At 38.9% G+C, this 25,360-nt stretch overlaps 2 protein-coding genes across 4 annotated transcripts; one reads left to right on the top strand and one right to left on the bottom strand.

The window, feature by feature from the left end:
* Nucleotides 1-5,688: 5,688 nt before the first annotated feature.
* LOC135480318 (RAB6-interacting golgin-like) lies at nt 5,689-13,945 on the bottom strand. Of its 2 annotated transcripts, none has more exons than XM_064760130.1 (6): nt 13,865-13,945; nt 12,467-12,563; nt 11,227-11,584; nt 9,995-10,096; nt 8,614-8,754; nt 5,689-7,846 (listed from the first exon to the last, which is right to left on the bottom strand). In XM_064760130.1, exons 2-6 carry the CDS (start codon nt 12,522-12,524, stop codon nt 7,189-7,191), a joined length of 1,317 nt encoding a protein of 438 aa, XP_064616200.1. In that variant the 5' UTR covers nt 12,525-12,563; nt 13,865-13,945; the 3' UTR covers nt 5,689-7,188. The 2 variants fall into 2 exon arrangements, with proteins under 2 accessions (XP_064616200.1, XP_064616201.1); XM_064760131.1 differs by having other exon boundaries at nt 13,773-13,898.
* A 38-nt stretch (nt 13,946-13,983) lies between these two features.
* LOC135480580 (E3 ubiquitin-protein ligase CCNB1IP1-like) lies at nt 13,984-25,360 on the top strand. Of its 2 annotated transcripts, XM_064760447.1 has the most exons (12): nt 13,985-14,059; nt 14,602-14,666; nt 15,693-15,708; nt 15,933-15,992; nt 16,812-16,882; nt 17,646-17,720; nt 18,225-18,339; nt 18,902-18,922; nt 19,326-19,417; nt 22,766-22,895; nt 23,871-23,951; nt 25,055-25,360. In XM_064760447.1, the coding sequence occupies exons 2-12, from the start codon at nt 14,604-14,606 to the stop codon at nt 25,168-25,170; spliced, it is 840 nt and encodes a 279-aa protein (XP_064616517.1). In that variant the 5' UTR covers nt 13,985-14,059; nt 14,602-14,603; the 3' UTR covers nt 25,171-25,360. The 2 variants fall into 2 exon arrangements, with proteins under 2 accessions (XP_064616518.1, XP_064616517.1); XM_064760448.1 differs by lacking the exons at nt 23,871-23,951; nt 25,055-25,360 and adding an exon at nt 23,665-23,864 and having other exon boundaries at nt 13,984-14,059.

The following is a 25,360-nucleotide window of genomic DNA, read 5'->3' as shown; positions in this document are numbered from 1 at the left end:
ATATCAGTGGGAAATCGTGAGTGTTTTTTAGGGAGACCAGCAAACAAATGAATGGGAAATTGTGAGTGTTCTTTAGGGAGACCGGCAAACATATTAATAGGAACTTGTGAGTGTTCTTTAGGGAGACCAGCAAACATATTAAATGGAAACCATTAACTAGTGTTCTTTAGGGAGACCATCAAACATATCAAATTTAAAACGTCAGTGTTCATTGGGGGACCGTCAAAAAAGTCAAAAGAACACCACCAGTGTTTTTTGGGGAGACTAGCAAATATGTCAGTGGGAAATCATTGGAGTTCTTACGGTAGACCAGAAAACACACCAAAGGGAAACCATCAGTGCCCTTAAGGCAGTCTAGAAAACACACCAAAGGGAAACCAATGGTGTTCTAAAGGCAGGCCAGAAAACACACCAAAGGGAAACCAAGTGTTCTTACGGCAGACCAGAAAACACACCAAAGGGAAACCATCAGTGTTCTTACCACAGAGCAGAAAACACACCAAAGGGAAACCAATGGTGTTCTAAAGGCAGGTCAGAAAACACACCAAAGGGAAACCATCAGTGTTCTTACCGCAGACCAGAACACAAACCAAATGGAAACCAACAGTGTTCTTACAGAAGACCAGAAAACACCAAAGGGAAACCAACCGTGCTCTTAAGGCAAACCAGAGAACACACCAAAGGGAAACCAACAGTGTTCTTATGGCAGACCTGAAGACATGCCTGAGTGAAACCAACAGTGTTCTTATAGCAAACCAGAAAACACACCAAAGGAGAACCATTAGTGTTCATTGAGGAGGCCATCAAACACACAAAGGATAATCATAAGTGTTCTTTAGGGAGACCAGCAAACATTTTAAATGGAAACCATCAACTAGTGCAGTGCAGCCAAATGACCTACCAATGTCGATTACCGTGATCCAACTTCCAGCTCGTGTTCTCCGGCCGTACGTAGGAAGATCTGCCAGCATCCTGCGGATGGTTGTTGGTTTCTCCACGCTGTGCCTGGTTCCCTTCCACCATGATGCTATCCACGATCGTATAAGTGATATATTCTTGAGTGCAGCGTAAAACACCAATGAAATAACTAAATGAATAAATAAATGAACTAGTGTTCTTTAGGGAGACTATCAAACATTTCCAACAGAAACCATCAGTGTTTTTGTTGGGAAATCATCAGTGTTCTTTGGGGAGACCAGAAAACATATTAGAAAGAAACCATCCATTTTCTTTAGGGAGACCAGCAAACATAGTAAATGGAAATCATTGTCAACCAACATTTTTCCAGGAAAATTTTAGTTGGGGAGGCCAGGAAATATGCCAAAGGAAAAGACCATCAACCATATCAAGTAGTCTATCCGGAGCTACGTGTAGGCCCAGGTACTGTAGTCCAGTCTAATCCTTGAGCCTACACACAAGTTAATCGTGATTGACCAGGTAGAAACTATGTAAGTCTTAATGGAGATCATCAAACATATCAAAGGGAAACCAATGGTGTTTTTGTTGGGAAACCATCAGTTTTCTTTAGGGATAACAAGAAACATATCAAAGGGAAACCATCATCAACTAGTGTTTTCCCAGGAGACCATCAAAATACACCATAGGGAATCCATCAGTTTTTGTTGGGGAGGCCAGCAAACATGTCAATGGAAAAGACCATCAAACATATCAACTAGTGTTCTTCAGGAATAACATCCAAACATATCAAAGGGAACTTGAAACCATTAACTAATGCCATCATAAATATCAAAGTTTAACCATCAGTGTTTCTTTAGGTAGACCAAATTGCGTTCTTTAGGGGGACCATCAAACATTTCAAATTGAAACAATGAACTATTGTTTTTCAGGGTGACCATCAAAGACATCAAGTGAAAACCACCAGTGTTCTTCAGGGTGACCATCAAAGATATCAAGTGAAAACCACCAGTGTTCTTCAGGGTGACCATCAAAGATATCAAGTGAAAACCACCAGTGTTCTTCAGGGTGACCATCAAAGACATCAAGTGAAAACCACCAGTGTTCTTCAGGGTGACCATCAAAGATATCAAGTGAAAACCATCAGTGTTCTTCAGGGTGACCATCAAAGATATCAAGTGAAAACCACCAGTGTTCTTTAGGGACACCACCAAACACATCAGAGGGAAACTATACATGCTCTTTGAGGAGACCATCAAACATGTCAAAGGGAAACCATAATTTTTTCTATTTGAGAGATCATCAGTAATTTTGGAGAGACCATTCTATGTGTCAAAGGGAAACCATCAGTGTTTTTGATTTAAACTATCCCTGGTCTCAAGAGTGATCTCAAATAAAAACCATGAGCCCTATAAGTATTCTCAAGCCCAATAATCAGGGGTTTACATGGAATTAAATGTTTAAGTGGTCTGCAAAAAACATCATAAACTCGAGATCCTAGCAGTAAGGATTGAAAGAGTTATTTGTTTGCTTCATTCTGCATCAAGATCTCCAGGGCGCACTTGGTTAGCGTGATAGCGCAGCATAATGATCCTGAAGCCTCTTACTAATTCAGTCGCTGTGAGTTCAAGTCCACCTCATGCTGACATCCTCTCCGGCCGTAAGTGGGCAGGCCTGTCAGCAGCCTGTGGATATTCATGGGTTTCCTCTGGGCTCTGCCCAGTTTCCTCCCACCATAATGCTGGCTGTCTTCGTATAAGTAAAATATTCTTGAACATGGCATGAAACACCAATCAAATAAATCAAATAAATTATTCTACACCATTCTTAGCTTTATCTCAAGTGAAGACCATTCTTAGTTTTCGCTTGAGGAAACCATACAAGCAGTACCCTAAGAAATAACCCTGAATTCTCTTGAACACCTATACAAGCTTCTGGGCATATAGCCGGAATGTGGACAATGTTCGAGCATTTTCCTTTCTTGACATTCATGCTTTGCATGCGCTTCACATCCTTTCAGGGTCTGCATGAGTGCTTATATAATACAACACTACGGGATAACAGAAAAAAAACTCACACACAAAATACTCTTTATGCATTTCATAAACCCTCATAAATTTTATTCAACTGTTAAAACTACAGTTAATACTCCTTCATTTATAATATTCATAAGGTGGAGAATATGAATCACATTAATTCATTCACCACGATATGGCTGAAAAATTGCCGATATGGCACTAACCCATAATCAATCATTGATATTAATTCATGTATATGTTATCATAGACAGTCCTTGCATAGAAGAATACATAAAAATGTCATCTGTTAGCATCATTTATACAATAACACATTTCAATTCCATATGATTAGATGATATGGATTCCCATGCACTAGATATGTTATGTCTGTAATCTGTTTCATTACAAACTACAATTAATCCCTCTTATGAGTTATTGGTGTCTACGTAATGAGTTCAACCCTCTGCACATAAAAAAAACCCCTCACATTTAGAACAGTGTGCCCAATTTCCACCGTCAGTTCGAAATTCGAAATGCAAATGTTATAGCATTATCCTGTCTTGATCAGTGAAAAAAAGAAATTAAGTGTTTAATAAAGCATATAAATGTAGCATGAGATCACAAAATGTCAAACATTCTACAAGCGAATATTAAAAGAAGAGTGTGTGTAAAAATAAAGGCCATGAATAACTGTCCAAAACAAATAGTTGGATTCTATAACTGTTTGTTGTCACCATACAGTCTCATGGGAGCTCAAGTGACATCAAAACATATGTTTTCATTTTAAAATAGCTTGCTACACAAGACCATAAGTGGCATGCAGTCAGCACGTGACATAGGTACTGGATGGGAAGAAATTTTACTTACGGATTCAAGACACAAAAGCATACATTACAAATGGGAAAATACATGTAAGCTGTTTGACACCACATGGACTCAAATGGAAGACTTGGTGAATATGGTCACTCAGTTTGAAACATTTGTAAAAAAATAAAACAAAAAATATTCTTGGGAAGTTTTAGATGGCCATTGCTTTGATATAAACTTTATTTAAGGTATAATATACTATCCTATTTTACTGATGCTGATTTCAAGACAACTATACTAAATCAGCCTTTTTCTACAGTGTATTCCCACACAATGCTAAGGATGCGCACGCGGTTGATCATCTGGAGCCCCCCCCCCCCCCCCCCCCAAAAAAAAAAAACAGAAAAAGGGAAAGTGACTAACACAGCAAAACCTACAGGTACATGTGAAAAGGAAAAATTTTTAAAAAAGCCACTAATAAAAAGGTGTCATAAAGGGATACAGAATCGATGCTGATTGGCTGACTTTGGAGATAGCGTTACTTGGGTTAAACCCTCCAGCTTTTGTCATGCTTGGATAAATCTGCCATACCTAAACTTCAGCTTCAGCTGAGTATAGCCCGGACTGGCCCTCTCTCACGCCAGCCAGTCTTATATCATTCTTTCTCTTTTTAACTGTAAACTCAATAAAGTCATGAAGATGGTAAACAAAATGTTCTAACAAAGGTATTAGTAACTATACCAATAATGAGGCATGCATGTACATATCATATATGTACAAGAGAGTCTGTTCACTTGGCACATTAGGTCATACTAAATACATTCCATTAACATAAGAGGCTTAGCAGTGGCCGGTAACAGTGCATGGAACATTATGATGGCGAAAATAAATGTGATACATTCACATCTTCAAAACAATGATACTAATAATAATAAATCCAATAATTCTAAACCCATTTTTGTACCAACACTTTGTTCCATAATTAAAACTACCGTGCTTCTTTTGAAATATTCTGAGATAACTATGGGGGTGCACAGAAACGATCAGCACAGTCATGACAGCTTTATGAAGCTTGCATCTTCTGCAGTGACAGAAATAGATCTTTTTGGCCTCATTTTCATGATAATTCTCTTGAAAAAAGTGATTTAGAGGCTGAAATGGTTTATGATTTACATCCATGATCTGTATATGCTGGAAATTCCATTCACTGCTCTCCCTGGAAAAGGACTACCATGCTTTAGTACATCATTATCATAATAATGTTTAGTGATATACCAATGGTTCCTTGGGGTCACAAGTAATTGGCTGTATTCTTGGTAAATCATCAAAAACAACCTAAAAATTTAACTTGAACTGCAAGTATTCTCAGTGAGTCAAGCTTTCATTCATCATAATGAGCCCTTTTGATACGGTTTGGAAAACTGATACTTGATGGGCTGACAGGCCCTTTAGTCCCGTGAGTAACTTTCTGTTGATTTTAACAATTTACTTCCTTGTATACCTTCTGTATTTTACCTAAACTTTGGTATGTAAAGGGCAATTTCAGAATCACACAACAGCCTTAAAATGAGACTTTTAGGGCTGATGTTTAAGTTTTCGGACAAGAAATAAATATTTGCAATAAACTTCTCAAAAAAAAAATCCTTAGTGATCATATAATGTGGATGAATACTTCAAAATTAAGCAAAATGTGTCACTTGAAAAATGCTAAACTTTACGTAAAACAATGTCTAAATTCTTGTGGAAGACATCCTTAAAAAACCCTATTAGCACTGCCCATCAGATCACCTACATGTATATCAGTTTTTTATTCTAGCTAATGAAAACTAGGATTTGCTTAAACCAATCAACATTGAGGCAAAAATAAAACAGTATATTTTTGTGTTTGCCTGGATGTTTATGTTGTACTTTATAACCTTTTGTCAGTCATATGACGATAAGTGAGTGAGTGAGTGAGTGAGTGAGTGCGTGAGTGCTTGGGGCTTAACGTCGTAATCAACAGTTTGTCAGTCATATGACGAAGAAGGAATCCTTAGGGTGTATTTAATGTGCCTCCTTGTTGCAGGACGGATTTTCACCGCTCTTTTATCTAGTGCTGCTTCACTGAGACGACTTACGAAAGGCAAGTAAGGCACCCCGCCCGAGCCATTATACTGATACAGGTCAACCAGTCGTTGCACTATCCCCTTCATGCTGAACGCCAAACAGGGAAGTTACAACTTCCTCTTTTAAAGTCTGACTCGACCCAGGATTGATCCTGGATCTATTTCTCCCGAAGTGGACGCTCAACCAACTATGCTATCCGGGCCAGTGTGAAATATCATGACAAAGACACCAGGCAAGACACCCCACCCAGTTACATTACACTGACACCAGGTCAAACATTCGTATTTCTTTGCTTTAACATCTGTGCACCAAGTGAGGCAGTAACAAGAAATATTCATAATGAGCAAAGAAAATAAACATATATACATACAACAGAAAACATAGTGTGCTATTTGGTTTTCACATACTCATACCGTTCAAATGATATTTCCAGCAGTAGGCCTAAACAGTAGTGCTGTATCAGGCTTAGGTGTAACAGGCGCTTAACCACCATTTACCCAGTCTTCACCTGGTGAGGGCGTGAACATACAAGTGTTGCTGTCATCTGCAACACCACAAGCAAACCCATACATGTAGCTGGTGTCTCGCTTTCCACTATCACTCACCCAGCCTTCATCTGCTGAGAATCTTACAGCCCCAAACTGGATACAGTGTTTAATGTCATTAGCTCACCATGAGCAAAGTCATAGCTGGCTTCTCGCATTCCACTACCATTCAGTTAGAGAGCGCTGTAATATCACTGGCTCACCACTGGCTCACTTCTAGCATTCCACTACCACTCCACTAACCTACTGTTGGGGGTGTAGACATGGTAGAGTTAGTGCTGTGGTCTGTGATTATGGTGCCTAATATCACTGGCTCACCACTGGCTCACTTCTAGCATTCCACTATCACTCCACTAACCTACTGTTGGGGGTGTAGACATGGTTGAGTTAGCGCCATGATCTGTGAATATGGTGCCGAATATCAATGGCTCACCACTGGCTCACTTCTAGCATTCTACTACCACTAACCTTCTGTTGGGGGTGTAGACATGGTAGAGTTAGCACTGTGGTTTGAGGATATGGTGCCTAATATCACTGGCTCACCCCTGGCTCACTTCTAGCATTCCACTACCATTCCATTAGCCTTCTGTTGGGGGTGCAGACATGGTAGAATTAGCGCTGTGGTCTGAGGATATGGTGCCTAATATCACTGGCTCACCACTGGCTCACCACTGGCTCACTTCCAGCATTCCACTACTAAAGACAAACCAACAGCAGGCTAATGTCTCACATATCGTGGGCTATGTGTGGACAGTGCCTCTAATTTCGCTGATACAGGAAAGACAGCTCTATATGTTTTACTGGTTGCTCAATCCCTGCTGCTGTGTCTGACCATTAGTAGCACCAAGTGATGACACTGGTGCATCCCCCTCTCCATGGAGATTAGACAACGGAGACTGAGCGTGAGATTCATGTTCTTGAGTTGGCTTTGGTAAAGTTGAAATGTCTTTTTCCTGGTCAGAAAAAGTCTGTTTGGTTTGCTGTGAAACTTGCGCTTTGTCCGCACTTAACCTGTCAGAGTTGGATTGTTCCAAGTTTTTGATTGGCTGAGAATCTGCCTCACTTTCTTCCGTACTTTTGATTGGCTGTGGGTAAGAGTCAGACTGAGGCTGACTGTCTTGATGAGATTTAGCACTGTTGTCAGCCATTTTGGATTCTGTTCCTAAACCTCCTGTGGTTGGGAAAGTCGGAGATCGTAACACTTTTGTTGGAGACAGCGTCGGCATAATGTTGAATGAGCTCAAGGGAGGTAAATCAACCTTAACCTCAATGTCTTCTACAGCGGTCTCCATTTCCAGCTCTTTCATTAGCTGCGCCAATTTTTCTGATTTACGAATTTCATTCTGATGAATGATCGTGTACAGGTGCTCAGTCAATTGCTCTTTCATCTCTGCCTTTTCATGCAAATAAATTTTGGCTTCAATAAATTCCCTTTCTGCCCTCTCGTATCGGTGCCTGGAGAGAAACAGGATCAAATTCATACATTTACTTCCTGATTGCTGTTAAATACCATACACAATAGTTTCTACTTGTATTTATGGATGGAGGAAACCAGAGTTTGTGGGATAAACCACCGACCTTTGGTAAGTTACTGATGGACTTTCAAAAGTGTACGCACAGATAAGCAATGCGGTCTCTCATACCTACTGACTGAAGTAAACAACTCACTGTGCCTCCAGGTAGGCCATGCTGGCTTGCTCAATGGTTATGCGGTCTCTGATCATGCCTACTGACTGACATGACTGAAGTGAATGACTTACTGTGCCTCCAGATAGGCAATGCTGGCTTGTTCAATGTGGTCTCTGATAATGCCTACCGACTGAAGCGAATGACTTACTGTGCCTCCAGATAGGCAATGCTGGCTTGTTCAATGTGGTCTCTGATAATGCCTACCGACTGAAGCGAATGACTTACCGTGCCTCCAGATAGGCAATGCTGGCTTGTTCAATGTGGTCTCTGATAATGCCTACCGACTGAAGCGAATGACTTACTGTGCCTCCAGATAGGCAATGCTGGCTTGTTCAATGTGGTCTCTGATAATGCCTACCGACTGAAGCGAATGACTTACCGTGCCTCCAGATAGGCAATGCTGGCTTGTTCAATGTGGTCTCTAATAATGCCTACCGACTGAAGCGAATGACTTACTGTGCCTCCAGATAGGCAATGCTGGCTTGTTCAATGTGGTCTCTGATAATGCCTACTGGCTGAAGTGAATGACTTACTGTGCCTCCAGATAAGCAATGCTGGCTTGTTCAATGCGGTCTCTGATAATGGTCACTCCATTGGTCAATAGCTGGTCAAGATGACCCAACTCTTTTTCAATGTGCTTCAGCTTGGTCGCTTCAGCTTTTGCCTTCTTACTCCTAAAACATACAGGGAAATGAATGATTTATTTATTTATTTATTTATTTAATTTGTGTTTTACACCGTACTCAAGAATATTTCACTTATACAATGGCGGCCAGCATTATGGTGGGAGGAAACCGGGTAGAGCCCAGGGAAAACCCACGACCATCCACTGGTTGCTGACAGACCTTCCCACTTACAGCCGGAGAGGAAGCCAACATGAGCTGGACTTGAACTCACAGTGAGCGCAATGGGGAAATGAATGAGAAACCAACACCATAACAATTTCATGATTCTGGGGGGCCTCCGTGGCTCAGTCGGTTAGCGCACTAGTGCAGCGTAATGACCAAGGAGCCTCTCACCGATGGGGTCGCTGTGAGTTCAAGTCCAGCTTATGCTGACTTCCTCTCTGGCCGTACATGGGAAGATCTATCAGCAACCTGCGGATGGTCGTGGGTTTCCCCAGGGCTTTGCGCTGTTTCCTCCCACGATAATGCTGGCCGTCGTCATATAAGTGAAATATTCAAATCAAATAAATAAATAAATAAATCATGATTCTGGTCCAACTTCTTATCTAATTTTCGGCTGCAACAGGTCTAGCTCATGCAGTCTTGCTCCCTAGCAATACGTGGGTAAGGTCTTGCACCAAAATGCATATGGTCATGGGTTTCCCCCCAGACACTGCCCGGTTTCCTCCCACTATAATGCTGGCGTAATGCTGGAGTGTGGTGTAAAACACTGATCAAATAAATAAATTTGGTGGTAAATAAACACATGGTGGCATTCCATGGCTAATGCCACACTCATGAATATTAATGCTTGTATGATCATGATAAGTGTATTGTGTGTGGTGTAAAATAGAATTCCAAAAGTAAAAGTGTGGCGTAAAACACCAATCAAATAAATAAATCTGGCTGCCATGGAACACATGGTGGCTTTCCATGGCTAATGCCACACTCATGAATATTAATGCTTGTATGATCATGATAAGTGTATTGTGTGTGGTGTAAAATAGAATTCCAAAAGTAAAAGTGTGGCGTAAAACACCAATCAAATAAATAAATCTGGCTGCCATGGAACACATGGTGGCCTTCCATGGCTAATGCCACACTCATGAATATTAATGCTTGTATGATCATGATAAGTGTATTGTGTGTGGTGGAAAATAGAATTCCAAAAGTAAACCTCTGACTTTTAGCAAGTTATGAATATGTAATTGCTGAAGTCAAAAAAAAGGAGAATTACAGCAGCACCCACCTCTCTGAGATAGCCTTGGCCAAAAGGTTTTTCCTTTGTTTGTTCAGCTCTTCAATTTGCTTCTGTTGTTGTTGGTACTTCTCAAGTTTGCTCATCTGGTGGCTGCACGTGAAAAAATATAAATGAAATGAAAAATAACAACACAGTTAAAATGAACAAAAATAATGTTCATCTCCCCCAACAGAAAAAATACCAACACAGTTGGCTCCTGTATTTTCTTCAGGCCTGCCTGAGCCAGATCTGAAGAGATTTTGAACCCTGTTTATGGGCTTTTAGCATAGCCACACAAGGAATGATGATAAAAAGATGTTAAATCAAAATGGCATGGATTCGTTCAGGGTGAAATTCTTTCAGAAGGGCTTCAAGGGGCTATTTATGCTACAATTCTTTTTTATATTGCCGCCAAGGTGAAAACTTCTTGTCAAACCAACTGGACTGTAGAACAGTTTGTATCGGTGAACAAACATTGATCCTAGGAGATCATTCCTTACTCAGGTTTCCCATGGAACAAAGAATCCATATTGGAATTAGATGATGTTTGAGAATGAAGTTTATTAAAAAACAAAAACAGGATGTAAGAATTAGTTAATTATAGTACAGTGTTTAGCTATATACATCTTCTGAGTCATTTACAGTTTATTTATTTCATTGGTCTTTATCTTGTCATTAGAGGGGTTGCACCTGACGTCATCACCTTGGCAGAACCGTATTCAAGAATATTTCACATTTAAGACAGCTGCCAGCATTATGGTAGTTGGCCACAGCCCGGGAGAAACCCACGACCATCTGCAGGTTGCTGACAGACGTTCCGATGTACGGACAGAGAGGAAGCCAGCATGAGCTGGACTTGAACTCACAACGACCACATCGGTGAGAGGCTCCTGGGTCATTACGCTGTGCTATTGCGCTTACCAAGTCAGGGAGACCCCCTGGAGTGCTGTTAACATGGGCTGCTATAGCTACAGTACTCCAATATGGCTACCAGAAGTAGGTCATGCAACCCCTCTACTAAGAGTTTTTCACATACAAGTACATGTACATGTACGTGACAGTTGTTAGTTTTATGACTCGCGGTCAACTTCAGGATCTGAGTAGTTCCCCACAGGTAAATGTAGCTGCCGGTGCATCCATTTATCAAAGAAGAATAATGCTTCAACAGACATTTTCCACCTATGTTCAATGTTATGTGTCACTTTGACTACTAAATACCATATGTACCTTAAACAGCTTACCTCAAAACCTCTGACTGATTCAATTCTAGCTCCTGAACCTCTTTCACTTCAGTAGAATTCTGCCCAGCGGCGTTTTCAACATTCCCATTGTTATCTTCTTTATAGTTTAACTGTGTCTCAGGGAGATTTGAAGTTTTTATTGGAGGTACATTCTGTATTAACTTTTCCTCAGGTTTGAGCGGGATTGTATTGTTATTGGATGGCACAGTTGGCTTAGACAGCATCTGTGCAGGGGGGATAACTCCAGGCTGAGACAAGTTGACGGAGTGGTCTCCTTTGTTTTGCTGTGGCAGCATTCTTTGCTGTGATGACTTGGGCTTGGTGAAAGTTGATGGTTTCCGTGTTCCAGGACGAACCCCTTCGAAAGGACAAGAAGGGATATCATTGTCTGATGCAGTAATTAAAGGAAAAAGGTAAGCAATCAGAGTCATGGATGGACAAAACAAAGAATAAAAATGAGCAACTTATCAACGACATATTAGATCATTCACAATGAGTTTCCAAACCCTGGACATTCATGACTGATATAGTTTCTATTATATAACTCAGCACGAAAATGTCCTCATCCAGATATATTTTCAATCATCACAGTAATCATGTATTATACATGTGTTTGAATAACTGAATGAAGTGCAGCACTGTAGCCATAAAACCACTTCATTATTGTCTTCCAAGCAGACCACATATTATCACATATTATTATGTGTAAGTAATATGTGATTTTAATATCTATGGAAATAAATTATGATTTCAACATTATTTAACACATCCAAAAACATACAAATATACTATGTGGGTGTATTTATGTTAAAGAGATGTATATCTATATGTCTGCTTGAATAACTTTCAAGGTCTTCAGATTTTATCAGAACTGATCAAAAACATTATACATTCATTTATCAGACGGTCACAATGTTTAATAATTTGAGCTCTTCAGAATGATGACCTGGACAAAAATTCAGGTCATCCAATATGATATAAGGTGTGAAATATATTCGATTTTATTCATATCATTGTAAAACAACAAGGAAGTGGATAATAGACAGGGAACCTGGGTTCAGTTTGAGGACATCATTTTTATTTTGAATGACCAAACATTTTCACCCCTGTTTAAATCACGTAAGACTTTGTATAAAAACGTCTGTTACAACTGTCTCCTAGTCTTTAGGGTGTTCAAGGTAGGACACAGAAGTTCAGTGTTTTGTTTCCAAACAAATACAACAATGTATGCTCTCATTACCTGTTGATCCCTTCATACGCTGAAGTTCAGCATCAGTAAAACCAGCCCAGCCAGACATTTTGGACAAAACTCAAGTGCTGCCTCACACATTCATTTCCTAGCCGTACAAAATGAAGAAATAATCAATTGTAAAAGTAAATTCATGATGCTCAATGATTATGGTGCCCTAGATTAGCCAAATGCTCTTGGCTAAACTAATTTGATATCTATAAAACTCATCGCACTATTGTGGAAAGACTTGAACTTCCAGAAAGTATGAGAGAGATTTAATTTACAGGGCAGGTTATATTTAAAACATTAAAATTGGCGATCTTGATATGTCCCTTCTTTATGTTCAACATATAAAGAGGTCAGACTATCCGTGCTGCCTAGCCTGACTGGGTGGGGTGTTAGGCCTGACCAGTGTTTTTTTGGTCATGTTCCAGTGAACTAAAATCTAAGCAAAATAATGATCATCGGTCTCGCACTGAGATATAAAGTGTCTACAAGGGTACACCTATAAGTTATGTCCAAAATAATGTTGAAATGTTTAGCTCCAATTACAAAATACTATTTTAATTTATCAATCCTTTTGGCATTTATGTCTTTCTGTAGTTACTTCACAGTGTAATTTGCACACTAAAATATCTGTATTAGCAAATAAGCAAATCTGAATTTTGTCTGGTTCTTATGATTGCTGGGGTAGCCTACACAGTATGGCGTGAAACATCTCACTCGAAACAAACAAAGAAGTAAATAATACTAACAATAAAAAATGAACTAATAATTATAACCATTTTGAAAGCATTCTTCAGAATTTATTACTTTATGAGTAGGTCAACCTTAGTTTGTTGTTTTTTTTTTTAATTAAGAATAATGAAATACAACAGAGAAATCATTTTTCCCTCACAGGTCCTATCTTTATGCAGTATCTACATGTAACTGTAGGAACTAAGAATCATTAAATCACAAAGGAACTATATAAATATAAAAAACTGATCATTTTATAAATTTTATAATATGTTTTTATAATACGTATGTATTGGGAGAGTTGCCAGTTGGACACAAAAAGTTAAGGTCCACTTATTCCGGGGAAATTGTGAACTTCTACTCTAAGATTGATTTTAAAAAAATGAACAAAAGACACACGACAAGTAAGAACTGTAAATCCTATTGTATGGTTGTGTAACAAAATTACAAAAACATCATCACATGTACTGGTGTTGCACTGGCAGATTCGCTACCACTATTGCCACGTTTGTCAACTAGTTTACAACAACAACAACAACACAACATTAAAAGTTATCACTACCAGTCGCTTACTTACACTGTAATGGACAAATTGACAAGGATAATAGTTTAAAATTTGGATGTAGTAAGTTCCACAGAACGAAAGATACAGAACATGTGGTTTCTTACCGATCGTTGACCGATTCTCAACTAACGAAAGTTTCAAACTGTCAGCAAGTGCGTGTCGTCGGTCCGTCTCGCCCCGTCCTTCACCTCTCCCTCAGCCGAGGTCAAGGTCACAAAGTCACAGACAGAAGCAGACGAACTTTTGACAGCTTTTGACTAGAAGGGGGATTCCAAAAGGACCACACAATTTGTACAAAGGTTCGTATATAGACGAATTGGAATGTTTTACAGATACTATTAATCAATGAAGATCCATTGTCCAGTTTCATTCAGAATTGTGTTTTAATTTTGCAGTAAAGATGAAATAATGGTGCGTACATGTACGCCGGCCGTGCATGACGCATTAAAATATAAATTGTAAGTGTCAGTGTAAATCATGGCCTTTGTATTCGATTTCAGTTTTCTTTCAAATTCAAATCATGTCTTGATCCAAATTGTAATATAAGCCAGTGATGTAGTGTTTTGTAAAAACCCAATTCCATGCATTTCCAGGCACTGTAAATGTTCAGCCTTTTCAATCACTAGAGCACTTTTTGAAATGGAATTTATGCATACAGTTATTATGAAAATTACACTGAAAAGATTTGTTTGTGTCATTTCAGATGCAAGCTTCATAAAACTGTGCAAAATATCTCTCTATAGTTCACACTATATAGTTCTCTCAGAATGGTTCAGAGTATTGATTGCAGAGACGGTTGAAAAGGTTTCAGGGTAGACTCATAAAGAAACTTGTTTTTCAGATATGGATGGAGAGCTAGTTTGCAACTTCAAAAAGTGTCGCAAAAGACTTAGTGGCTACGCATGGGTAGGCTAACTCTGTTCAACGGTTTATTGTAAAGCACACCTTAAATTGATAATAAGACTAAAGCATGGCGCACAAAGTAGCTATGTGCTTAGCTAAGGTTCGTTCATCACACTTGCCTTAAGAACATAACTCGCGTGTGCGGTGAGCTGTCCTGTAAGTTTTTGCCTTTTGTGAAGATGTGCCAAGTACCTAACGTGTTTGATAATTTCTTTGCCTTGCCCTGTGCGCTGAACGAAAGCTATCTAGTTTCAAGTATTCACCAATGCATATATGTTTCCAGGTCACATGATCAGCAAGATGGCGGTCCACATGATTATAGCAGACGACCGATCAAAGCAGACATCTGCGTGTTATGAATATAGAAATGCAAACATAATGGGTTTGAAAAGGTTTGCTTCGTCAAAGTTTGTAATTTCTTCCCGTGCTGAAGTTCTTTGAAATCTGAAGAGCAAACATCATATAAACACTGATATCTGGCCATAATTCAATGTCTGCTATCATGTTGCTGTGGGCTGCCATTTTGCTGATCATGTGACATGGAAACGCATGTGTATTGGCGTCTACTAGAAAGAAGATAAGCTTTCATTTGCTGCACAGGGCAAGGCATTGTGCATGAATGAAAGAAATTATCAAACACGTTAGATACTTGGCACATCTTCACCAAAGGAAAAAACGTACAGAAAAACTCACCGCCGACGAGAGTTAAGCGCTTAAGGCAAGTGCCACAATGAATTTTTGCTAAGCACAAATCTCTCGTGTGCACTGGGCTTAATGCAAAAAAAAAACTTAACAATTAAATGACTTGAACAGTGTATATTAGAAATATTTAATGTAAAAGAGAACAGAAAGACTCAGAGATAAGACAACTGAGTTTTTATTTATTTATTTACCACTATTTTCACTTTAAAGTATTAATTCAGAAGACATTTGTTTATTATTATAATGTGTGTTAAATATTGCTGGCAACATTATGCATGTATCTTGACATCTAAGTTATATTTTGGTCTCATGTCTACTTACTTTCAGGTGAGCTCTTGTTCTCGTATCCTTAATTTCATGCTGGGAGAAGTGTGGTATTCATATAGGCCTATTTAGGCATGGCGTATATGTGGGTATGAGTGGATTAGTCAAAAGACATCATTGCCGTTAAATGAACTGGAGGAAATTTTTCTAAACTATTTAACAGCTGAGTAGAAATTAAAAGTATATTAGGCTTTATCGTGTAAAAACGAAATAAAGCAGATGAGTGTCCTTGACTTGGCACAGACATATTCTGTGATGAAGATGGCACCAGAGAGTTCAACAAAGCCTACACTTGCCCTGCCTGTGAGTAGATGCATTTGTACAAAGCAATACAGTTTTATGTTACACATTATGGAATATTTTTTTGGAAAGTTGTATGTTGTGTTTTTAAAAGCAGGACTGACATGTACTATATTGTGTGCACTATTTTGTAGGTAGGAAGGATCTCTCCTGTTGTATAGTGACAGTTTAGTGATAACACGTTTTAGGTGATGGTGTACTCTGTTCTATCAATGGGAACTATTTCCAGCTATTTCCTATTGAAATACCTCAGCACGTAATTCCTGTCCCATTATTCTATGTTCCTGGCCAGACAAGAAAAAATGTTTGTGAAACTTATGCAAATCGAGGAAGCTTAATTTTTTTACATTGTCTGTACACTACAAAATTATTGTGTTATCATGTTATAAAATTAAGTCACTTTAGTGAGATGTGCTAAACATATTCAACCTAATCTCTTATTCCATGGACAGCGATCAGATGTGGCACTGGAAATTTAACCACAGTGCCTGGAACCTGATTACATGTATTTCCCAACACCTGGAGAAATCAGGCTTCAGGATCACAAATTAGTCTTAGACTTCATTCCCACTGATTATTCTTAACTAAACATTAATTTTAAATTCTAGACATTAAGTCTAAGACAGCGTTTCCTGATTTTGGGGCCTGACAAACCTACTGTCTTACTGAAAGCTGCATGACAAAAAAAGATACTGCATGCATAGAAGTGAAATGCTTTCATCAAGACATGTATATTAGTATAATTTGTAAAAAGAAAATTGTTATCACTAAAAATTACTCCTCTAACTTTTTTTGCTTTTTTTTTTTGTTTTGTCGTAACAGGTGAATCGAACCTCTCTGGGAAGTTTGACATTGTTAGAATTGACTTGCAACCTTCCGAGCAGTACAAATCTGTAAGTGACAAAAAGTGATGAATTAGTTCAAATAATTAATGTTTGCATTGGAGGAGGCAGGGGGCAGTTAGGCTGAAAACTAGTTTGGTCATAAGCAGGATGATAAAAAACAAATGACCATTTAACCTGTTTAATTGATGGTATATACAACCATTAAATTAATATATACAGCGTGCAGGTAGAATTCACAGTTCCAGACACAAACTACAGTTTTGCAATAACATCTTTCAATGTGTAGGGCAAATCAGAGTCACGCGGTAGATCTTGTCTTTGATGGGTTTAATCTGGAGGTGTTGGTTGGGTCAGGGTGTGGGACAAGTCATTTTTGGGATTCCCCGGCTCCCAGTGTTTTTGGAGCCTACAGGTTAGGGCAGATATGAGGGTTCATTAACACTCGGCTTATAAAGCTGACTTTGTATATTGCTTTTTGTCCATCATTATAACCTAGTGACAGGGCTTTCATGAACTTTTTGAGCAGAAGCTACCCTGGAAAACTAAGAGAATTAAATGAAGTAAAATAGGAGCAGTGGTCAAAGTAGGCGGCTACCTGCTCATTTTTCTACAGAAGTAGTAGGTTTCCTACCACCCTAATGGTGGCCCTGCACTGTCATATAAATTTTTTTGAGTATGACGTAAACTCCAGTGAAATAAACAAATAAATAAATCCTCCATTGCTGTGACTCTCCTCATTCTTAAGTTAAGTCTTATGGAGTGTAGCATTGAGTAATTAATCAATCAGTCATGAATATTTTGGATTTGTCAGATGGTCCTTGCAGGGCAGAAGCCAGAGGTTGTTATGGAAGTCTGCACCAGGGCACTTTCCTTCTGGACTTACCAGGTTTGAACCTGAGCTGTCCTTTGACAGCTACTCATACATACAGACACACTAACAGTTATTATGAAGTCAACAACGAAAAGTAGCTCAAATTCCATTTAAAATCTTGATAATTATCGTGATTAAAATTTATGAAGTTCTAGAAACCCATATGTCTAGCAGAGGCTAAAATCTGAGGGGTTTGCACGTCTACAGAACGGAGGTTATCAAAATTGAATTAACAGGATAAAATGTTGTGACAATTTTATTAATTCTTGGATGATATTTCATAAGTACTGCAGCGTGAAAGATTTTAATTTCTTTGAAATCTCACAAAAAAAGCTATCTCACTTAACCAATTCATATTTTAACACTATTAATGCTGACTTCTATTTATGAAAACTGTTGCTTCAGTGAAAAGGAAAATCAGTTGATTAACATACAGGTAAAAGAAAAAACCCATTCTTTCAGTTTTCAAGAGCAAGTTTAGATTTGTTACAGAAATGATATTCCTCTTTTCATGAACAGGCTCACCAGGAAAGGACCTATCAGGAATTCCTTGCCAGTAAAGCCAAAGAAAAAGTGGTGCAGTTAGAACAGTATTACGAGCAGATCATTGGTAGGACGCAAACTGAACTTAACAGTGAGTGATCATCAGTTTTCCCTAGGGTCCAGTCACAAAAGGGTTTCTTCAAAAGAACAGTCATTTCAGGCTACGTATCTATTAACTTCTTACTTTTTACCCCAGTTGATATTTCTCAGAGCGAAATGGTACCCATCAAATTCATTCCTTAGGCAGACTCTTAATATCTTAAAAGTGGTTTCACAGGTTACTTCACCACACACCAGATTATGAAATTGTATGATATAAGTTGTTTGCATAAATTGTAAAACTGTGCTGCAGTAAATGTTTTTGACATAACTGAATAAAGGTGTGTGATGTAGAATGTAGAACAACAGAAAGTAGAAATGAATGCCAGTTGGACATAGTTAGTGTTGACCATCATTGAAACACATTAAAATGGTGTCTGGTGAATATGGTTATGCAAAAGATTGTTACTTGAATGAAGGGAAAAATGTGGTGTTCTGTAGTTCAGTTTATATGTGAAAAGATATTTGATGCTGTACATGTATACATGCGAGTGAATTGTTTAAGTTGAGTTCATGTTAAGTTCATCATTTGTTTTTGGTATTATTGTTTGCAGCTTTGAAAACACAACTTTTAGGTAAGTTCAGATGATGTTTTATTTTTTATTGATTTATTCTTCATTTTTAAGTTGGATGTAAGTTTCATACAGAACTAAAGTTTCAGTTATATTCTACTGTCATGATTATACACGTATATGACTGTTCTAGGATTCTGGGTTAATAACACATTTGTCTCGGTCTGCATGCAAGGTTAATGGATGCTTTTGCCGACTAAGCCAGCGGGGGCCATTTTATATGTATCGATAGATAGTTTTATGCCAATTTCCTTGAAATATGGAATGATTTGTAGTTGGAAACTTGTATATCCATGTGTAATTATAACTTTATCTCTTTACTCATGTAGAGTGTAGGTGGCTGGTAGTGATGTACAGAACAATAATTGTTTTAATGAAATAAACAAAGCTTTTCTGTTATCTTTAGGTGTTAAAAAGGATCTGGATAGCACAAAGAAAAAGTACAACGAGGTTTCTGAGAAACTTATGGAGAGAAGCAGGCAGTATCAAAAACTACAGGTAAAATATGAGTACCTGTTAGTATATGCATGTGTATGCATGTAGGCTGAGATTTCATGGTTAAGTCAGACTGTTGGTCTGTCTGGGATACATGTAAACATTGAGCTTGTTGCCTGAGTGAAATGCTGTGTGTCGCCCGTACTTTCCAGAGATAAGCCAGGAAAGCAGATGTCAGTGTTTTAACATTGTAAAGCCTTAAACCAGTGTCTGGCTGTGTAAAGTTAATTACATGTATTTGCAGTTTTCTTTATGGTCCCTTTTCAGAACTACATGTATTATTAAACTGAGAGAGAGGGTATGATGCTATTTTTATGTGATCAAGTAACATATGGTTAACGGGTATTATTGTACAGTACCCAAAACTTTATAAATTGTTGATTTGTGAACTCTGAGTTAATTCCTTGTGCTTTTTATAATGTTTGAATCAAGTTTCCTTTCCAGCCAAGCTGTGATATTGATCCTACTTTGGAAAGTAGTCTCTTGTATAACACAGGTAGTGTGGACCATTTACCACCTGCACAAGTGTGTTCCAAACTCAGGATAAACTACTATATATCAGTTAAAGTTTTGGTACATTTATGCACAAACATGAAATGCATTTTTAGAAGCACATAAAGTGACACTTTTGATGCCAAAAAAAATGACGCTATAGTTTTTCTGATAAGATATGAATCAAACTTCACAAAAAGCTCTTAAATGGCCTTATTAAGTGGATGAATCAAACAAAATAAAAAACAAAGTGTCACTTGTAAAATGCTAAACTTTAGCTGAAGTACGATGCCATCTCACATCTCATTTTTTGCTCTTAATGGTGTTGTCTTTGTGAACTACCCTTTTCTTTTACGAACTTGCACCGACTTCTCACTTTAGACAGACAATGTTTACCATTACCCTAGCCTCTTTCTCAACCCCCTGTATAACCTTTTGACCACAACTGGTGTGATGCAACTCTTTTTGACGTATAAGCTCAGAGAAAATATTTTTGAAAAGGCACTGCAAACCTGGAAAAATAATGTCAAATCATTTGAACCATGTGGATGTTCATTGAGGATAGTTATAGCTCTTTTAATTTAGATCTTAAGCTGAAACAACATGCAAAATAAACTTAATATCACTATAGCAGGCATGCAAATAACTTCTTTGCTGAAGAAAATAGGAAATGATAGATGACAGTGCCCTTCTCAGGCTGCTTATTTGGAGAACTCTAGGTGTGCAAAAATAGGCTGTATACTGAGATCAACAAAAATTAGTTACCTATATGTACCTGAGAGGTGTTAACCATTCTTATGACATGTTCCCTTTATGGAAGGATAAGTCGAGTTGGAAATTTGAGTTGTTTACGTTCCAGACACGTACGTGTATCTGTGTGACATTTTAGCTACATATATGTCTTTTGCCCAAGTGTATAATTTTTATGGAATAAGGAGGAACATTTCAGTGTAAAAGACAACAGCATTTTGAGAGTAAAACCAGAGCAGTGGCATCAGTGTGATGGTTGGCAAATGGTTGGCTGACACTTGATTCTCACTGCACCTCAACCCGGAAAATGAGCACCAGCTCCAGCTGAAGCCCCCTTCTTCTGATACCCTCCACATGGGCTTCCCAGGCACTTCCAGCAGGCTTTGAGTGCTCCTTTGGAAGCCTTGGCACTTATAAAGTGCTTCCCATGTGCTTCATTTGAAGCGCCTGAAAGCAGTAGGGGATTCAGAGGCACTTCATAAACTTGAACTACTTTTCTGCTGCCATACGGTCTAGTATGAGGAGCTTCCAGGGCACTTCCTAAACTTGAACAACTTTTCTGCTGCCATACAGTCTAGTATGTTGGGCTTCAGAGGCACTTCATAAACTTGAACAACTTTTCTGCTGCCATACAGTCTAGTATGGGGGGCTTCCAGGGCACTTCCTAAACTTGAACAACTTTTCTGCTGCCATACAGTCTAGTATGTTGGGCTTCAGAGGCACTTCATAAACTTGAACAACTTTTCTGCTGCCATACAGTCTAGTATGTTGGGCTTCAGAGGCACTTCATAAACTTGAACTACTTTTCTGCTGCCATACAGTCTAGTATGGGGGGCTTCTGGGGCACTTCATAAACTTGAACAACTTTTCTGCTGCCATACAGTCTAGTATGAGGGGCTTCAGAGGCACGTCATAAACTTGAACAACTTTTCTGCTGCCATACAGTCTAGTATGAGGGGCTTCAGAGGCACTTCATAAACTTGAACAACTTTTCTGCTGCCATACAGTCTAGTATGAGGGGCTTCAGGGGCACTTCATAAACTTGAACAACTTTTCCGCTGCCATACAGTCTAGTATGAGGGGCTTCAGGGGCACTTCCAGACTTAGACAATTTTTCTCTTTCCGTTCAGTCAGTAGCAGGGGCTTCAGAGACACTTCTGAAACTTTTCCTGCTGAGCAGACTAGTAGAACTTCAGAGGCGCACTCCAAACGTGGACAGTTTATCTACTGCAAAAAGTGTAGCCTTAAATTGATCCCTAGAATAGAGCCAAAATTCAGTTGATGATTATTTCCATGACAAAATCATTCAAACAATTACAATAAAAACAGCAATTTACCACTTTTTTGCGATTTTACCACTAGTTCATGAAATATGAACAGACCTGATAATGAAGAAAATGAAGAAGATCATACTCCATTTAAATTGTTCTTGCCCACTACCTGAACACGACAGTGTGGGAATGAAAGGATAGAATCATGACAGTGTGCAATTTTACTGCCATCAAGCAGCCACACTACATGGGGTTGAATCTTGTCATGAACCTTTCATGAGAATGACTGCCACCATATTTCAAAAAAATGTGAACGCAAGGTTCCAGAACTTGAAGACAAGTGGAAATGAAAGAAATGGAAATTTAATAGCTACACCCTACTCCAGTAGGGCTACATGGGCATTCTGGAAGGGCTTCCAGCACACTCCAGGGAGCTCTTGAGGGGCTTCTTGTGCGCTCCAGAGAGCCTCCCATAGAGCTGCAGAGCGGCTTCCAGGCGCATCATTTACATTTTCTGGAGGCGCTTCTGGGGCGCTTCCTTTATCTCATTGAGGTCAGGTTTAGAGGTTTCAAAGGCAGTTCTACTGAAGAGCTGTTGGGGCAAGCACTTCATAGGCACTTGATTAGCGCTTCACATGGGGCTTCAGAAGCGCTTCACAGGTGCTTCAGAGGAGCTCCATTTGAGCTGGGCGTTTACATTTGTTATTTAGCAATCACACAGCTATAGATGCGAGAAAGGTGTGAAAACAAAGAAATTATCCTAACCATGTGAACGTTGGTACATATGTAAAGAAATGTTTTGTGATAAGCTGTATAAGGTGTATTTTGTACTTCCCAGTCTCTGTATGACGGACTGAGGAGGAAGTCTATCACCCATTCGACCTTTGAGACAGATGGCGGCCAGGACAACCGACCAGGACCTCACACATTCAAGCATCACAACCACATCTCCGTCACGACGGGGGAGGGTAAGACTGATGAAAATCTGTTCGATCTAATTCTGCCTATAAAGATACCCTTTTTTGTTGTTAATGTTTTTTTTCGATTTCACTCATTGTACGCCTGTCAGGGTTAGACCTTAATCCGAAGATGATCCAGCTAGAGGTGGAAAATGACGTTTAAATATACATTGGACATTTTGGGCAAAAAATCCATATTTGCTAATAGAATCAAAGTTTCTGCATTTACCAAGAAGAGCTAGAATTTTTTGCCTTTCAGTAAATATCAGATTGGTACCTGCACTATTTATAGCGTGAAAATCATAAAGTTCGGTAAAGCCATAATGCGATCCTACTTTTTTTTTTTTAATTTTAAGAACTTGAGTACTGATTCTGAACTGTAAAGCGTGCGCTGAGGAGATTGATATTTTGTGAAAGGCAGTTATTTGGATCATTCTAAAATATAGAGGAAATTTGAATAGAGTTGGTCGACTTTTGCCAAAAATCTCCGATATATAGCCTGTTTAAGTCTAAATTCCGTTCAGGCTTGTGTGATTTGAATGGCTGTCTTCTCGGGAGAGTTCCTAAGACCTGTGCACGATGGATGCATGATGGAACCGTATTTGTTGATCCGGTGCAATAAGACGTTAAATACATGTAGTTACGGACATCATTGGTATACTGTAGGTGGTATGGTGTTTAAAGCAGTTGAACCGGTGATGAAATTTGTTTCATTGTGTCTCTTAAGTTTTTTAAAGCCTTAGTGATAATAATGACGTAGACATATTTTTTCTTTCAGCCGGGATACTCTAAATCAAATCATCACACTTACAGCGGCTTTTAAAGATGACAAAAAAGAAATGCTGAACATATGTCATGTGCTGGCAATTAGCACATATTTCATCAAGGTTAACAGTTGAAGTGTTATTCAATACATTGGGGACCGTTTATGTCTGTGACAGTGATGTGGGGATTTTGCCTCTAAGAATAAATTGTTTCCTACAGATTTCCTGATGCGAAGCAAGCGTCATCAGGAGCATTCAGCAATAGACTTTGGGCCTCCACAAACCAATTCATTGAGCGAGAGTAAGTATAAAATTGGTAAAAGTACAACCTCGGTAATCATATGGATTTCATATATAGTTAGGTTAAAATACCCCTTATAGCGCATGTGCCGCTCTATCCGTTCGCTTTACATCACTGCCACCACTTAACAAGCTTGATGATTTAGTCTGTGCGATGCTAGTAAGCTTGTTTAGGCTGAGAGCTGTACTGCTGGTGGGACTGATTAATCAGCAATCATCAATAACATTGTTTCAAGTGTTGGTTATAATCATGGCAAACTCCATACTTTAGACGAAGAGAATGCATTTGTATGAAATATTATTAGAAATGAAGGTCGAGTTTCTGGCAGCATTTCCTTCCTCATCACCCTGTCCCCAGTGACATCGGAGTTGTTCAAGGCTTCCATACAAATGTTTTTTGTAATGGCATTGGTGTAAAGTGAGCTTGAACGAGAGCAGCTCAAGCGCCGTAGGGGGTATGTAGCTTTGTCAGTCGAAATAACCGAATATTTATTTATTTGATTGGCGGTTTACGCTGCACTCTAAAATATTTTATTTATACAATGGCGGCCAGCATTATTTGGGAGGAAACCGGGCAGGGCTTTGGGAATCCCACGACCATCTGCAGGTTGCTGCAGACATTCCCACACATGGAAAATAACCGAATGAAAACGTGGTTATATTGCTATAAGGCTGTGGCAACGCTGCGTCAGGCGCATTTGCCATGGAGAATCTCTTCATTATATTTATTTATTGATTGATTTATTCTTTTCCGGCTGTACGTGGAAAGGTCTGACAACAAGCTGCGGATAATCGTGGCGGCGTTATGGTGAGAGGTGTTCTAATTTGCCGTAAATCTAAGTTGATAGAAAAAAAAAACATGATGACAATGTGATAGTATCTGACCTCTCTGTTTGGGTTTCATTGTAACTTCATGTACATTCTAGTACTAACTTGTGCGTCCTCTAGGACCACAGTTTAAGCAGAATGGGTTATTAGCAATTTATCACAGCAGTCACAGTATTGTGTTGTCATCACATTTTAACAAACAGTGGCATGGGAGCAATGTAATATGACATGTTGTAGTTGAAGTTTTTGACCTTTTCGTTTTGTTCTTTGTTGCAGAGGACTTTGTGTTTAAGCCGCATGCTACACCCACCTTGTCCGCCTCTGACACTAACCTCTCCAGCGTACAGGACAGGTTTAACCTGGAGATAGGGACTCCGTCAGGGAGAAGATGACCGCCCCTCTGAAATTATCAGTTCTTGTAACCAATTCCAACGCAGTTTCACAGCTTGCATGTATCTGCTCAGTCAATGTGTTCATTCGTTTTTAATTGATCTTGTGTATCATATATATATGTCAGATGTTCACATGGTTGTTTTATACATTATCTTGTTCAGAAGTAAACAATTATGAATGAGGCATACA

This window comes from Liolophura sinensis, chromosome 13 (assembly GCF_032854445.1).
Source record: "Liolophura sinensis isolate JHLJ2023 chromosome 13, CUHK_Ljap_v2, whole genome shotgun sequence".
Lineage (NCBI taxonomy): Eukaryota > Metazoa > Mollusca > Polyplacophora > Chitonida > Chitonidae > Liolophura > Liolophura sinensis.
Note: the sequence above shows the minus strand (reverse complement) of the source record. Positions and strands in the feature narration are given on the sequence as shown.